At 52.6% G+C, this 15,339-nt stretch overlaps 7 protein-coding genes across 7 annotated transcripts; 3 read left to right on the top strand and 4 right to left on the bottom strand.

Annotated features, from left to right (window-relative positions):
* Positions 1-4: 4 nt before the first annotated feature.
* CC77DRAFT_481207 (hypothetical protein) lies at positions 5-1,381 on the top strand. Its single transcript, XM_018531838.1, has 6 exons — positions 5-46; positions 241-333; positions 386-541; positions 612-675; positions 750-1,218; positions 1,272-1,381. The coding sequence occupies exons 3-5, from the start codon at positions 482-484 to the stop codon at positions 1,136-1,138; spliced, it is 513 nt and encodes a 170-aa protein (XP_018380559.1). The 5' UTR covers positions 5-46; positions 241-333; positions 386-481; the 3' UTR covers positions 1,139-1,218; positions 1,272-1,381.
* CC77DRAFT_481654 (hypothetical protein) lies at positions 1,382-2,450 on the top strand. The gene is made up of 4 exons (XM_018531841.1): positions 1,382-1,412; positions 1,488-1,586; positions 1,640-2,319; positions 2,402-2,450. The coding sequence occupies exon 3, from the start codon at positions 1,699-1,701 to the stop codon at positions 2,077-2,079; it is 381 nt and encodes a 126-aa protein (XP_018380558.1). The 5' UTR covers positions 1,382-1,412; positions 1,488-1,586; positions 1,640-1,698; the 3' UTR covers positions 2,080-2,319; positions 2,402-2,450.
* Positions 2,409-4,423, bottom strand: CC77DRAFT_481365 (hypothetical protein). The gene is made up of 2 exons (XM_018531839.1): positions 4,284-4,423; positions 2,409-4,209 (listed from the first exon to the last, which is right to left on the bottom strand). The coding sequence occupies exon 2, from the start codon at positions 4,173-4,175 to the stop codon at positions 2,739-2,741; it is 1,437 nt and encodes a 478-aa protein (XP_018380557.1). The 5' UTR covers positions 4,176-4,209; positions 4,284-4,423; the 3' UTR covers positions 2,409-2,738.
* A 1,614-nt stretch (positions 4,424-6,037) lies between these two features.
* On the bottom strand, positions 6,038-6,846 carry CC77DRAFT_947106 (ras-domain-containing protein; the record flags this gene model as incomplete). The annotated part of the gene is made up of 2 exons (XM_018535121.1): positions 6,038-6,700; positions 6,769-6,846. 2 exons carry the CDS (start codon positions 6,844-6,846, stop codon positions 6,038-6,040), a joined length of 741 nt encoding a protein of 246 aa, XP_018380556.1.
* A 2,512-nt stretch (positions 6,847-9,358) lies between these two features.
* Positions 9,359-11,509, bottom strand: CC77DRAFT_947345 (acetyl-CoA synthetase-like protein; the record flags this gene model as incomplete). Its single annotated transcript, XM_018535136.1, has 2 exons — positions 9,359-9,804; positions 9,856-11,509. The coding sequence occupies 2 exons, from the start codon at positions 11,507-11,509 to the stop codon at positions 9,359-9,361; spliced, it is 2,100 nt and encodes a 699-aa protein (XP_018380555.1).
* A 392-nt stretch (positions 11,510-11,901) lies between these two features.
* CC77DRAFT_1025208 (haloacid dehalogenase) lies at positions 11,902-13,231 on the top strand. Its single transcript, XM_018526025.1, has one exon. The coding sequence runs from the start codon at positions 12,294-12,296 to the stop codon at positions 13,104-13,106; it is 813 nt and encodes a 270-aa protein (XP_018380554.1). The 5' UTR covers positions 11,902-12,293; the 3' UTR covers positions 13,107-13,231.
* A 319-nt stretch (positions 13,232-13,550) lies between these two features.
* CC77DRAFT_947407 (hypothetical protein) lies at positions 13,551-15,235 on the bottom strand (the record flags this gene model as incomplete). The annotated part of the gene is made up of 2 exons (XM_018535140.1): positions 13,551-14,773; positions 14,839-15,235. The coding sequence occupies 2 exons, from the start codon at positions 15,233-15,235 to the stop codon at positions 13,551-13,553; spliced, it is 1,620 nt and encodes a 539-aa protein (XP_018380553.1).
* Between the last annotated feature and the right edge of the window lie 104 nt (positions 15,236-15,339).

Raw genomic sequence — 15,339 nt, 5'->3', positions numbered from 1 at the left:
CTTGATAAGTAGCGTAGGATGGTAGAAAGGAGAATTGTCAATCGAGGTTTGTTCACTCAAAGTTATCAGTACATTATTTAGATACTAAAGGCCTTTTATGTTCAAAGGATCTTGAGTAGGTTGTCGTGGGCGTATCTCGACATAGCTTGCATGTTGCTAAGCGTGGGTAATGCTAGGTTACCCATGGATTTGCAAATGTTGCAAGTTCATAGCCCCAAGGTAACACTGACGGAGTTCCAGATTACGCCCTGTTCGCACACTGCTGGATTGATCAAGGTGCCTGTCAGCCGGGGACCATGGCATGCTGGATCAGTGGCACAGGACGTAAGCGAGGTACGTCATACTGTCAGCTACCTAGGTACTATGTAAATCTAACACCGGGCAGTATATAATATGACCCCAGCCCCAACGCTGTCATACGGCACCCAGTTCGACACATACTTAATCCACGGCTAAAAACACAACTTTTGAGACTGCGAAAATGTCGGAGAAACTCAAGGATGCTATTCCCATCTTCTGCAATGCCAGTATCCCGAGACAGGTAAGCTGATGTGTTCCCATGGATGGGCATAACAGGTATTGAAGGAATTGTGGCGCTAACAAGTCAACAGATGCTGGAAGAATTCGTCACGCTGAGCCATGGAGTGCCGGATGTAGAGGATGTCGAAGGCCTGGGTATGCAGAACGGAAGAGTCGTCCTTGGGTCATGGACCTGCAACCACGGAACTCTTGACTGACAAATCGCACAGCTGTTCTCGTCGATACACAAGACTTATCTCAAATCACTAGCTACATCTCCACACCCATTTCTGAGGACCTCTCAACGCCATTCCTAGATTGGAGCGCGGAAGACATTATCGGATGGGCAGCGCAGCACCTGGATCGCCAGAGAGACGGCATCGCCCCCTACGAGCTCGTCATCCTGGATCAGCAGACCTTGAAAGACAAGACCTGTCTCTTGGTAACAACAAAAGATGGTGAACTCTCACGTAATCCCGGGAATCCTGCTCGCATCATGGTCAGATCGGACTTTAAATCTGCGTTGGCTACGCTCAATGTCAAGGTTCAGTTTTGTGGCGGTGATGGCCATTTTGAGACAACGGCATCGGATGGCGTTATCCGACATTATGACGATTGAGTCGGCGCGGTTTCGGTCAGCCATAGCATGGTGCGCCTTATTGGGGTTCGTACACAGGCTCGGTACTCTGTCTACAATGAGTTAGGTGGCTATAATTCAGCATATGCTTGTTCAACTCTGATTCGGGTCCAAGAGACTTGTCACATCCTAGTGTATCCATCGTCTTATACTGGACAATCAGGATCAGGCGTAATCTGATGCAAGAACACTGAGCTGTAGGATCATGCGCTCCAGCTCTAAGACACCGCGGGAATAGCCTTCCTTGCATGTGGAGGTAGGTCGGCAGATATCAAAATGTCTTACTACGAGCTATGCTACGTTTTGGATGATCTCACTCATCTATCATCAGGTATATAAGATACCTCCCACATCTTTCAGGCGACTTCACTTGTCAAAATTCAACATACCCAAGACGAAGCGGTAAGCTAAGATTATCACACCCTCATAAGTATTCAGATGACAGCCTCCGAGTACCATTGACTTTTCTGACCGTTTCTCCAGACCAAATTTCTCCTACAAATCTTTCAAGTATCCCTAGATTTTCAGAAAAGGCCGCCAAGATGCTCACACCGTCAACTCCCATCCTCATCTCACTCCTCGCCATCTCCTCCGTGGCCACTGCCTCACCTCTATCTGCACGCCAAGACTCGGAAGTAGAGTGGTCCTTCAGCGTCTACCAAAGCACCTCGCGATGCACCGGTGCGACTGACACCTACAACGGCACCTCATCTCAAGGATGTACCAAAGGCATCCGAAACGGCTCATTTGGGTCCTACATAAGAGGCAACATCAGCTCAGGGTGCTCAGTCTATCTGTACCGCGACGACAGTTGCAGTCTCGAACGAATTGTCGATGTGTTGAGCTCTGATATCGAGTCTGATTGTTCGCAGACGGTAATCGAGCACGCGAATGTTCCGAGTTTTGACGTTGTTTGTGAGTAGAGCGATATGTGGTTTCAGCTGTCTTGGATGAGTGAGGGGACAGCTGGATAGGGTTTTGTAGGAAGTTTTTTGACAGCGAGAAATGAAGAAGTCGTGACCAGCTGCTTGAACACCGGTTCCTTTCGTTGTTGTTAATTCTCATTTCAAGACATGCTCCAGAATAGTACACTCTCTCCGTGAGGAGATTTCATTCCTCGGATCTCCCTGGTCCCCGAATGAATACGGTAAGGAGTATTTGAGGTAGGTCGCGCTCCCTCAATCTCCTACTTCTCTTCACTGAAAGGTTGGGGTGGCTTTCTCAGCTGACTGGTCTATGACATAGAAGTACCCGCGTCGTTCACGACAGTGTAGAAGAAGTCAACAACCTTGGGCCAGACCCTACGATAACATCAAAACTATGACGGAAAGCACAAATTGCAGGTCGAGACGTCTGTTTGTATAGAGTCGTTGCCATCAAGTCCAGCAACATTGCAAAGCTAGAGCAGGTTACCAAGTCCAACTTTCTTAGCGAAAAAGGCAACGCTATTACTCCACTGCCTCTGTATGGCGAAACGTTTGCCTGGGGGAATTTAATCCCGGATGATACGAGGAAAAAGGATATGGCGAAGCATAAAGGTGTATCGAGTATGAAAGAGAGTCCGAAACGGGTTCCTTCAAAGTCAACCAATATATCTAGCAAACCTCTTCCACTCCTCGTCCCGCAAGAGGTGTTGCAGGTCTTCCTCTCGCAGGCACATCGCAACAGCTACACTCCCCTCCCGACTCCTAGGCATCAGATACATAAGCGACTCCACAGGCACAAAGCCCGGCCGTCTAACAGCAACTGGAGAGCCCAACCTCAACCCAAAGTCCCACTCATAAGCGGGTACTTTTGTCCACGAGCTAAGCGCAATGTCAACGCTCATATTGAGGGTAGCTGTAAAACTCGTTTTCGTCGCGTTGTCTGGCGATTGGGATAAGAAGGTGACCAGAGAGCGAGTCCGGTATGCAACATCTGACGCTAAGGGATCGACTGCCTGCCTCATCTTGGCGGCGATATGACCCAGCGGAGTGGAAAGTAAGGACTCCTGAGGATAGCTAGTGTATGCCATGTTTTGCAGTACGCCAGGATAGTCAGGATGTATGTCCAGATAGCGTCTAGCATCAACAGCCCGTGCAAATGTCACCGAGGCATCCGGATGCAGACGGGAGTGCCTTGTGCGCAGAACAGAGAGGAAGATGAAAGCGGAGAGAGCATCGTCGGTCGATATGAAGCTGGTGAAATCTTGAGGAAGAGAGGTAGTCGCAAGCCCCTTCAACGATTCCAATGACTCGGCTGAGAAGTCGAAATACGTCCAAGCACACTTGCTAGGTGGTTCTGGACTCTTCCGCTCGACAGTGTTATCCACTTCCTTGTCAACAGTGGGAGGTAAAGGAGGAAACAGCTGATTCTGCAGCTTAGGCCCAGGCGTCCAGCCTTCATCTTCAATGAGCGGGACAATACCTACTCTCGTCATATTACCAATCCCAAGCTCATTTTCAGTAAAATGCTCGCTCCGACACGCCTGGGACAGCCAGCTCAAAACAGCCGCCTGGCCCATCATGTCGCACACATTGTGTTGCATATTAACACAAAGCACCAGCCCACCACGTACATAATTAATCTGCACAAGCATCACTGGAGCAGGCTCATCAGAAGCCCCCGAGGCTCTCTTCGGGTCGAATCCCATAGCAGCCAAAGTAGGACACGGCGCCCAAACATGCTCACCCAACACACTCATCGGGAATCCCTTTTGGTGCATCAGATCAAAACTGGGTATCTCGGCATCTCCAGTGTAATCTCGTACGACTAGCTGCGGCACCGGTTCGTACGGCCGAATCTTGTAATGGGGCACAGCCTCAGTATCAGGGTTTATGTTTACGACTTGACCAGCAACCCAAGGGAAGTTTGCTGCTAGCTCTGCCAATCCAGCAGTCATGGTCGAGGTAACCTGGTGATGTGACGGTTGCCCCTCTTCTGACTCCGACAGCGGAAACATGAAGGCTAGTTGGGTATAAAGCTTGAACAGCGCGGGCTGGGCACCCATCAGGTCGATATCCATATCCAGGGGACTCATGCTCGCAATACGCGATTGGTCCGGTATTGGGAACCTTCAAACCACATGTTAGTTGATTTCCGTGGTTAATTGGGAATAACAGCTGTACAAGTGACATTCTCGGCTTACGTGGTTAAGGCTGGTATGGTAGCGTGTGTGTGCTGCTTTCTCAAGACCCCGCAGCGGTTTGCACAGGTTCAAGAAAAAAAAGGGTACCAGACCCTCTCAAACTTCTGAAACCAGCAACGACGCGTCAAAGCCTGACGACGAAATGACCGCAGTCTCTCCTGTTAAGTTGTTGCCTCAAGCCTGAGTTGCGCAAGATGGGATCATCCCGAGTATGAGCGCTGGTAGTGGCCGACTTGTACAGTCTACTTGTACTCGACCTGACAGAGTGCACATTGGCACAAACGGCGTCAAACTCATAATGACTCATCTCGATGTTATAAGACCATTGCTGAAATCATCGAAAAGAAAATCAAGGCATGATCATCTTTTGAAGCCAACGAAACAGAGCGATAGTCAAGCTTGTGAACTCCATTTAACAAGCACAACATCTGCCTCTCGGTAAGCATCAGAAAGAATCGCCCGATTATCAGTCGTAACTGCCAGTGCACATGGGGTGATGGAATGTCGCTAGCCTTGCCGTCTCGGGGGACTTGCAGGGTCTCTTTGATGACCCGCAGTATGCAATGCTGCCCAACTTGACAGGTTGAATGCCAGAAAAAAATGCCCCGACCTCTCCTCTTCCCACCACCAACAGCGTAATGAGCAGAAACCAGCTTTGATTGCATGCAGGCTCACGGCGGGTGGCGAATTTTTTTTCGTCATGCATGTTCTTGGTTGTGTACCTGGAGCTACCCCAGCCTGCTTGCATTCGCCCGCGCGTGTACGTACGTTGCTGGGATGTCCGTCGCCAATACTTTATGCCAATGGATATTTGCAATTGAACCGTTGTCCCGCTTGCCGCAACGCACGCACGCAACAGCAGGGGCAGGCAAGAAGGAAGGAATAGCCTCTCCGTATTTCACAAAGTCTCCGTCTGCCGCAAATAGTCCAGCTGCGCGTGTGTCATCTTTAATTCATCTGTCGGTTTCGAGGAAGTAGAGCGATTGGCTAGTGAGCTGGCACATTAATTGCAAATACTCCAATCCCCGCTTGCCGCTCGCGTGGAAGAGCACTTTCGGGGGTTCCATATGTCCTCATTGCCGGAGTCGGGTCGGTTTCTTTGTGGGGAAGGATTTCCTGTGGTAAGGTACCGGAACATCGGGGACTGACTATCTGGGACTAAATGATGAAGATCACTCATGTGAAGGAGAGAGAAGACGAACAAGGCGGGGGGAGGCAAGCTGACTACCAAAAAAAAGATAAGACGTTGAATTCGAAAGGTATCTCGGGGGGGCGTTATAGAAGAATGTAGTACCCAAACTGAACCCATATGACTTTTCCGTCCTTATTCCAGGTTTTGAGATTTCCAAATGCCATGCGCTAACAATAAACACATGCTACCACGGTACCGTCTTCCAGATTGTCAAGATATTGTTGCCTCTTTTGCAACCAAACCGCCAGCCCTAGCCCACTAATCAAATCAGCCGTACAGTGTCATGCAAGATCTCAGTGCTGCGCAGATCTCGGTCGTTAAGGAAATAAGAATAGGCTAATGTTCGTAGTACTCCAGATACTCCATGGGTCTCATGCAAAACCAAAGTGAGACCATCGATGCAAACGCCGCTCATATGCCGACGCCTTGTTGAGTGCTTTCTATCAGTGATGTAGGCCAACGACAACGCGATGTGTCGTAGCCTGTTGTTGTGCAGTAAATCCAAATATGTATATCGGAAAGCGTATCGGTCGTTGGACCGAAGGGGTATCAAGCTTGAAGCTCATAGAATCACGCACTTCGGTTTGTCTTTGCCGCGTTTGTTGCCTCCAGTCATGCCAGCACCTCGTGTACGACGGTCACCAGCTCCTCTTGTGCGGTCCTTCTCGTGGTAGCCGGTACGTGCTCGAGGTTCTTTCCTGTCTGTAGGGGAACGTCCACTGCCTTGTCGTTGCCGTCGGAGCTGTCGAACGACGTCAAAGAAGGCCTTCTCGACGTTGACGCAGTTTTTGGCGGATGCCTCGACGAAGTCGCAGCCAAGTTCCTTTGCGAGTGCTTGTCCCTCTTGGGTCGAGACTTCGCGTTCGGTGACACGGTCGCATTTGTTTCCAACCAGCATCACAGGGGCTTGGCCGAACATGGGTGCGGATGCGCTGATGGGCGAGCCGGGGTAGGTGGGCGAACCAGCCATGGCCGTCTCCTTGACGCGCTGTATTTGGCTGTGGAAACGCTGTATGCGAGCAAAGGAAGAACGTGATGAGATGCTGTAAACGAGTACGAAGCCTTCGCCGTCGCGTATCCATTGGTCCCGCAGGGCAATGTATTCTTCTTGGCCAGCCGTGTCGAGGACTTCGAGCATGCAGGACTGGCCGTCAATCTGCACCTGCTTGCGGTACGAGTCTTCGATGGTGGGGTCGTAGGTTTCAACAAAGTGGTTCAAGCACAACTAGCGGCGGTCAGCCATGTCAACAGATCGGGGAGGGGAAAGGGGGGGAAGGTTGGGGGAAGGGCTACCTGTATGGTCAGGGCAGTTTTTCCTACACCGCCATCGCCCAGCACCACCAGCTTGTACAGCGTCATCTTCCCCGCCATGGTGTCGGTAGGAGGTCAGAGTCGGCCTCGTCAATGCAGGTCGTGTCTAGTGCGCGGATGCGGCGGACAGGGCACAGATCAAGGGCGTCGTGCTATGCAAGCGGAGCTCGCCACGTAGTCGCAGAGAGTCGCCTCGTGTTCTGCAGTGAATTCGCAGCTGACCAGCGGGCTCACAGCTTAGGTTGGGAGCAGTGGTGTCGGTCCAGAAGGGGGGTGAGACGAAGAAGGGGGGGAGGCGCGGCCAGAATCAGCGTCGATGTCGTGGTTCCAGACGGCGGTCCACAATCACACAGCAGCAGCAACAACAACAGGTGCGCGTGTCGACGGGGAGCTGCAGGCGCTTCAGAATCGATCGGGGGTGGCGTCGGTGGTGAGGACAATGGTTGCACACGCAGACGTCGAGACGGAAGCGTGGCCTGTGCAGCAGGGCCGACGCAGAAACGGCGGCAGGAGTGAGCGGGGAGGTGGTGCGGCTGATGGCAAGGGGGGAAGAGAGAGAGAGGCTGGGCGTGGTCCGACGGTGGTCGAGTCGAGATGATGATGGAGAGAAAGTTGGGCGAGGTAAGGTGTGGCAGGCTTGCTTGGTCAGGGTTCTCGCTCCAGTGGCTCGTGTCCCCACGTGAAGATGGTCGACTTGGATTTGGCAATGCACAGATGCGGCAAGGGAACTAGAAAGGTGCAAGAGTCTGAGTCCGGAGCATCACCTATCAATCAGCGTCTACTATCGGGGCTCCGTTGCATGGACGCGGGCGACGTGGGATGAGCAAGCAGCGGCGTGGACGGGGGCAACGATAGCGGCGTGATGGATGAGGGAGGTCAAAAGAAACGCGCGATTAGTCGACATGGGCGGCCGGGGTTTTTACGCTGCGTCGAGGTTGGCACCTTGGGCCTTTGGGCGACGGCGCTGCAGCACTGGGGGCTGCCAGACACCAGGATTCGCCTAGTCCTGTCCAGGCCATTCAGACGAGAAACAGCCAAGGAACGCACCGCCAGAAGCACAAAAGACCGCCTCGCCGACCCGGGCCCGTGGCTGGCTGCTGTGTATACATATAACCCGACGACGCCGTGGCCCCGCCCTTCCCAAGTCCTGGAAGCCTGGTCTCTCTGCTGTGTGCGGCCGTCACATTGTGCCATGTTGCCTGCAAGTCAATGATGCACAACGGCCAGAGGAGCTGCCGTCGTCTCAGTGCGCGCAAGCGCAGGCGGCAGGCCCTAGGACTATACTAGGGCTGCTAACGGGGACCCCCTTGGGGGTGTCATTGGGGAGGGAGGGAGCGCGCAGGCCACTACACATGCACCATCGACTCTGTAGGAACAAGAAAGACGCCGAGCCATCGATAGCCCGCTCTTTAACAGCAACAACCCCCATCGCTGCAACATTCCAGCCACACCAAGGGACACATCAAGCATGGGCCGTGTTGCAACAACATGTAAAGCATGTTTGGACATTGCAGGGCGAGCTATGGGATGGATGGGCAGTTTTGCGCCAGGGTTTCAGTCCTGGTCAGTCCTGGCCTTGAAGGGATGGTGCTTCGGGGAACAGGACCCCAAGCCGCAACAGCGTGTAGCCGATAGTCGCTTGGCTCACTGCTACTGCTTGTTAATATTCTGCCGAGCCGGCGGGATCACTGCACCAACACATGTCGTCTCCGGCACGTCTCTGGCAAATACGAGCCACCTCCGCGACCGACGGGCGGCGCGGCCTGCTATCTCGTGTAAGACGCCTTGCTGCCGTTACCGTATCGATTGGTGACCATGCAACAACTATTCTGCCGGTAAGAAAGCTTGTAGACTCGGCGTGAGGCACAACCTGAGATGACAGGACGAGCCAACGCGACGGTGACGAGGCTCACTCGCCGACCAGACGATGCGACTCAGGGAATGCCTTGATATATGCGCTGATGAAGTGTCAAGCTCCCAGATGGGCGGGAAGGTCGCAGCTCAGCACAGAGCTCCATGTATGTCAGCCCCGGGAAGTTGCAGGAGCGCAGTCCGGCGGTTGGGCCATCGCCCGCAGCACCATGCGCGCACGTGTTCGGGGTGGGGCCAACAACACGCTGCCGTGACGGAAACGGTATCCTTTTCCCCTGCTTTTCAGCTGGACTTCGCCAGTTGTTTGTTGGTTTGGCCATGATGCGAGATTAACCGCTGGGGCGTTTGGCGTCGAGCGTTGAACGGCCGCTTCGTGTAACACGATTTTCGGGGGACGGGCCGCTGCTCGCCGGTTCCGACTCCACTCATTCATCCGGTAACGAGCCAGCAAATACGAAGTGGCTGCTATGCAAACGGCTCGTAGCAATATTGAGGAGAATGTTGATATGCGCCCAGCTGGTGAGAGATAGTGTAGCCTACATGGCTGGGATCCCTAGAAGACTTACAAAAGAGCGAAAGCGCAACAATGATAGATGTTTGCTCAATGTGTACATTCAAGACGCTATAACAACTAATCGCTAACACAGTTCACATTACCTCTACAACAGCAATTCCTTGCTAACAGTCCACATCCCATCTCCTACAACTTCGCCCTCGCCTCCGTGGCCTTGTGCAGATCCTTCCCCTTGACCTTGAAATACTCCCTAACCTTCTCCCTCACAACATCAACAGCCTGCCTATCTTCAATCGTACTTGGAACACTGACTTCCTTGTCAAACTCTCCATGCGTAGCATTCTCCAACAGCTCACGCAGCACTCTCCTCAGCGTCTTGCCGCTCCTAGTCTTCGGTATCATCCCTTTGCCTTGTATGATGCCGCCGAGACTTGCAATTGCACCAATCTGCTCACGTACTAGGCGTTGAACTTCGGCGAAGAGTTTGTCGTCTGCCACAGCGGACTCGGAATGTGCGTGAGCGGATAGTGTGATGAAGGCGAAGGGAAGGTGACCTTTCAAAGCGTCGGGGATGCCGACTACAGCTGCTTCTGCGATGGAGGTATGGGTCGTGATAGCTTGCTCGATGGCGCCTAGTACTGGTCAGTCTATTTCCACAGCCCATCAAGTGAGACGTAAAATACCTGTACTGAAGCGGTGTGCCGCAACATTAATCACATCATCTGCCCTTGCCATGATTGAGATGTATCCCTCCTCGTCAATCATACCAGCATCGCCAGTGTCAATCCACTTCCCATCGAACCTCTTCATATAGCCCTTGTAGAAGCGTTCTTCGTCTTCCCAGAGCGTAGTAAAAGCCGTTGGAGCAAGTGGTATCGCCATGACGATATTGCCCATCTCGCCTCTCTTCACCTCTTTGCCTGAGTCATCCACAATACGTACATCAAACCCAGGCATAGCCTTTCCAGCTGAGCCAGGCTTAATCGGGAGCGGCGCAGGTCGCTCCTGCGAAGAGAAATCCAACCCAGCAGAGGCGCTGAGTGCGATGCCTGAGATAGGTGAGCCAGATTCGGAAGACCACCAGTTGTCTACAACCATGGCACCTGGAGCGCAGTGCTTTGTTAGCAGTTTCTGGTACATCTGGATGATACTCGGTTCGCTCCTTTCTCCTGCCAGGAAAAGCGCCCTGAGTGTCTTCAGGGCACCCTTTTGCCCTCTTTCCTCGAAAAACTCATTGTCACCGTCGTCCCTGCGAATTGCGCGTAGAGCTGTGGGAGCGGTGAACATGGTCGTCACTTTGTAGTCTTCGATGACGCGCCAGAATGTGCTCGCATCGGGGGTTCCGACGGGTTTGCCCTCGAAAAGCACAGTAGTAGCACCAGCTAGCAGTGGAGCGTAGACAATGTAAGAGTGCCCAACAACCCAACCGATATCGCTTGCCGTGAACATAACGTCGCCTGGACCATGGACTCCGAACAGGTACTTGATGGAAAAGTTCAGTCCAACAGCGTGACCCCCTGCTGAGCGAACAACACCCTTTGGTAGCCCGGTAGTACCCGACGTGTAAATGATGTACAGTCCGTCGCCGCTTCTAACAGGCACAGCATCTGCCTTCAAACCTCTATTCTTCGCGCTCTTGACCAGTCGTTGCCAGTTTCTTTGACCCTCCTCTTTGACTATCGGATCCCATCTTAGCTGCTCTCTCTGCCAAACAATCGTCTTGAATGGCTTGAAGCTACTCTTGTGAACGGCGCCTTCAATCATCGATTTGTACTCGGTGGGCTTCTTGGCTCCTTCAATCCCACAAGAAGCCGTCATGATCGCGACAGGGCGACTTGCCTCGATCCGCTGGGCCAGTGCCGCCGGCGAGAAGCCACCAAACACAACCGCATGTATAGCTCCAAGCCTGGCGATAGCGAGCATCGCAAACAGCGCAGCTGGTATCATCGGCATGTAAATCAATACGACATCGCCTTTCTTGACTCCCTCTTCCCTCAACACACCTGCCAGTGTCTCTACTTCTTGCAAAAGCTGCTGATATGTGTACTGCTCTTTCTGACCAGTCACTGGACTATCCCAGCAAATCGCGACCCTCTCGCCGTTACCGTTTGCCACATGGCGGTCCACACAGTTGTATGTTGTTGAAATCTCACCATCGGCAAACCATTCCCAGTGCTCATGTGACACATTGCTCTTCTTTAAGTGCTTGGTGCTCCTTTGGAACGCTGTAGACGGCCTCTTATGCCAGTATAGGTTGTTCGCTTGACGCTGCCAGAACTGCTCGGGGTTGTTGATGGAGGCCGCGTAGACCTGATCCTGGATGTGCTCTTGAGGCATCTTGTCAATCCGGATGGATGATGTTAATTGACTATGTGATGAAAGCAGTCTGCTAGATGCAGTGGCGAAGCTAGCACAGACGTGTGGGCGACAAGCTGAAAGGGAAGCAAATGGCGGTACGCTGAACTTGGAGATGGTGAATGCAGTAAAGCACGAGTTGCTCTTCGCGAAGAGCATATGGGCGTCATGAGCATTGATCTTTTAGACTTTGCCGATCGGTCCAAGGGGACCGACGATGCTGACCTCGGAAGGAGATGGCTCGGACTACCCCAAGCCCTGGAGCTCCCCGCAAAGCGCTAGCGGGGTGCTAACACCTGGGCACGGCTGGGGACGGCATCCCGCCTGGTCGGATGCTGACTGTAAGCGCATCGACTTACGAATGATGTCAAGTGAGTTCTAACTTCTCCTTATCGTAGGTCCCTTCATATGTGACATTCGTGCCGGTTGTGGTAGAGAGCTTGGTGTGAAGAATGTCGAGATGCGGAGGTGGCTGGGAGGCTAGACATTAAGCTTTGACGCACGACTGCTTCGTGAAGACTCAACTCTGAAGCTACTCAGATCGCGTAGCTAGATAGATGCAGCCTAACTTCGTCCTATTCGATATGAAAAACCGTGAGTGGGTTCCAGACGCCCTCGACTCTGTGAGATGTATTACGGACATTCTTACTCCGTGCATATTCCCGATGACGTACATAACCCCATGCCTTCAACCATCAGCCAAGTAGACTGCAGCCCGCAGAGACTACTACCTCTAGCCTCTACACAGCAGTTTACCAGCATAACCATGTCTCTGTCCCCTCCACCACGCGCACTATTCTTCGATGTATTCGGTACCTGCGTCAACTGGCGCGCGACCGTCACTAGTGCGCTTTCCCTCGCAGCCCACAAGTCGCTCAACTCAGCAACCGCATCATTGGCATCTAAATTACGGTTGCGAGCATCGGAAATGACAGATGAGCACTGGGGGAAGTTCGCCCAGCAATGGCGAAACAGTTACAAGATTTTCACAAAACAACTAGCCGCTGACCCCTCAATCCCGTGGAAATCAGTCGACGACCACCACTTGAGCGCGTTGAACCAGCTTATCACGGAATGGGAGCTTGATGGCCTGTGGAATGACGAGGAGATTCTTGCTCTGAACTTAGTCTGGCACCAATTAGTCCCTTGGGAAGATTCTGCCGCCGGCGTTGAGTTACTCAACAAACGATTTGCAACAGCCATGCTTTCGAACGGGAATGTGAGTCTTCTTACAGATCTCCGTGCGTACAGTGGGATACCTTTTATACACATCTTCTCGGCTGAGATGTTCGGCACTTACAAACCTGCGCCGGAAGTATATCTTGGGGCGGCGGAGAAACTTGGTTTGGAACCTAAGGAGTGTGTTATGGTGGCTGCGCATCTACCTGATCTCAAAGCTGCACATGGAAACGGTCTGAAGACTGTTTACGTGGAGAGGGCTGGGGAGGAAGATTGGACTGAAGAGGAGATCAAGGAGGCGAGGGAGGCGGGCTGGGTAGATCTGTGGATTGGATTGGAAGAGGGCAGTAAGGGTTTTATTAGTGTAGCGGAAAAGTTAGGGGTCGCTGATGGAATGTAAGGCGGAGGCTATGTGATTGCGTTGAGCTTTTCTCAGTCACATATAGTGTAAGCAACGAGACGTCTACTGAGGTATGGTTGGTCGAACTATATTACATCACCTCTTGCTAGAGATCTGAAGACGATTAACACTCCCCAAACTGCAACTGCATCGCACACCAAAGCACCTATGCCACAGCCATTGCGGAAAACCAGCTAATCAATAGTCAGACTTAAATGCGACGTATTCTTTTCATTCTCAGTCAATACTACCAAACAAGACCTCCGGCATCCTCTTCTCCACCTCTCCCACTCACCCAGACATGCAGAAGGATAGCCCCCATATTCATGCAGGATAAGAATTCATTACATCATCAAGCAATATCGGTATTCATGAACATCGTCACTACGTTACCATACCATCACAACACCAACACACACACACACCCTACCAAACCCATCCTCCTCAAACAACAGCTTTCGCCTTCCCCTCCCTCCGAAGCCTACTCTTCTCCACAGCCTCCTCAACCTTCGTCTTCCTCCACGTACACGACTCAGCAAAATCGCATATCCGACATTTAAACGCCTCCTCAATCTCCACACCCTTGGCCTCCCTCGCACCTTTCCACCAAGCCATCTCACTCCCAACATACGCATCAATGACTTCGGGCTCGTACACCGTAAGCCGACTACCAAGCACATCTCCCGTCTTTGCGTACCGAAACTCCGCCCGTAGTATCGGGCTCAAGCTTCCCCTTGGAAACGTTTCTTGCATCTCTGTGACGAGCAGACTCCATAGTGAGAGTAGATTTGGGTAATTTGTCGCTTCGGACTCTGGGTTCCCGTGCGGACCTATGGAAGAGATTTCACCCAAAAAGGTTTGCGTAAAAGGCGCAAGTGGGTCGAGACTGTAGCGCTGCAGGACAGTCTCCGCATCCACGGTGTTTAAAGAGAGGGATTCGAGGAGTTTGCGGTAGAGCATGAGTTGCATCCATGTAGGGCGTAGACTCGCACCGGTTGGGAGAGATTTCGCAGAGCGGGTCTTTACATCTGCAATGTAGATTTGGCGATCTGAGGGATCTGGTGTGGAGGGCAACGGGTCGGATGAAGACGGTTTCCCAGAGGCTTTGGCAAAGGCGTCTGAGATGCTGGGCTGATTCGGTGGCAAAGGAACAATACCACCATTCTTCTCTGCCCTCACCCTCTCAACCTCTTGCTCAAATTCCGCGTCGGGACAAACATAACTGATCTCATCGATAACCCCGTTAACAACCTGTCCCTCAATCACACCCCAGACTTCCAGTTCTCTCGTCAATCCCATCTCCCTCAAACACCTCAGCCCAGAAATCGCATTCCACATCCTCAGTCCAAATCCATCTTCTTTGCTTTCAACCTGCACCGGCACCGTTGTGTGGACTTGGTCTTCGAGCGTTTGGTGGATCTTGCTACCAGTCTTCATAGCCTGTGTTCGTGGCTTCCTTCCGAATTTACTGAGCGTGTAAAAGTACTGTAATTCGCACCAAGCCGGGGAGACGAGATCGGTCACCGAGAGACATTTCTTGGGTTTCGTTCGGAAACGCTCGAGGGGCGGACGGGTGTCGGTTTCAGCGGCGGCAGTAGCTTGCGATGCGCTGCGCTTAGGTTGGAATTGCAAAGGTGAAGGTGGAGTGGTTGGTTGTTCGTGAGGAACTAGGCGCTGTTAGTTGTCAGTTCATACGACATGTCTCCTACTATGGGTTTCTTGGTCGACGTACCACTCCACGCCCGTCGCGATCTCTCGTCGTACTCGACTTCCAGCGCCTTCCGCTCTCGCATAGGCGAACTCTGTATGTCCCTCTGTGTATCCGCGTCGACACTTCTCTTGCCCTTGGTAACGCGCAGCACCGTGGGTCTGTGTACCTGCACGAAGCCATCCACATCCTGCTCTTCATCTTCTCGTTCGCCCTCCTCAAACTCAATGCTAGGCAGCACTGCGCTCTTCTGGGTTTGCGCCGCGTCTCTTATCGTGTCGAAAGCGTCTGCAAGTATGGTGTCGTCGTCAATGTCGATATCGGAGCCGTAGTCACTCAGCGTCGCGATAGACTGGATGTCGATATCGGAACCATATTCGCTCGCGTAATTCGACGTCAGCTTTGTGGTTGGTGCCGCCATGATGCCATGATCTAGCCGCGACGTGCTGGTCGTGCGTGTGTGGCGACTCTTTGACGCGCTGAGCGTGCTGGCGCGTTTTCGCGTGTACTCGTGAGGTCATCGGC

Source organism: Alternaria alternata, assembly GCF_001642055.1.
Source record: "Alternaria alternata strain SRC1lrK2f unplaced genomic scaffold CC77scaffold_27, whole genome shotgun sequence".
NCBI classification, from domain to species: domain Eukaryota; kingdom Fungi; phylum Ascomycota; class Dothideomycetes; order Pleosporales; family Pleosporaceae; genus Alternaria; species Alternaria alternata.
Note: the sequence above shows the minus strand (reverse complement) of the source record. Positions and strands in the feature narration are given on the sequence as shown.

Bases quoted from the DNA above. Each gene is read 5' to 3' on its own strand.
- CC77DRAFT_481207 (XM_018531838.1), top strand. From the start codon at position 482: ATGTCGGAGAAACTCAAGGATGCTATTCCCATCTTCTGCAATGCCAGT. The intron at 542-611 runs GTAAGCTGATGT...ACAAGTCAACAG, and splicing joins ATGCCAGTATCCCGAGACAG to ATGCTGGAAGAATTCGTCAC. The intron at 676-749 runs GTATGCAGAACG...CAAATCGCACAG, and splicing joins AGAGGATGTCGAAGGCCTGG to CTGTTCTCGTCGATACACAA.
- CC77DRAFT_481654 (XM_018531841.1), top strand. From the start codon at position 1,699: ATGCTCACACCGTCAACTCCCATCCTCATCTCACTCCTCGCCATCTCC.
- CC77DRAFT_481365 (XM_018531839.1), bottom strand. From the start codon at position 4,175: ATGAGTCCCCTGGATATGGATATCGACCTGATGGGTGCCCAGCCCGCG.
- CC77DRAFT_1025208 (XM_018526025.1), top strand. From the start codon at position 12,294: ATGTCTCTGTCCCCTCCACCACGCGCACTATTCTTCGATGTATTCGGT.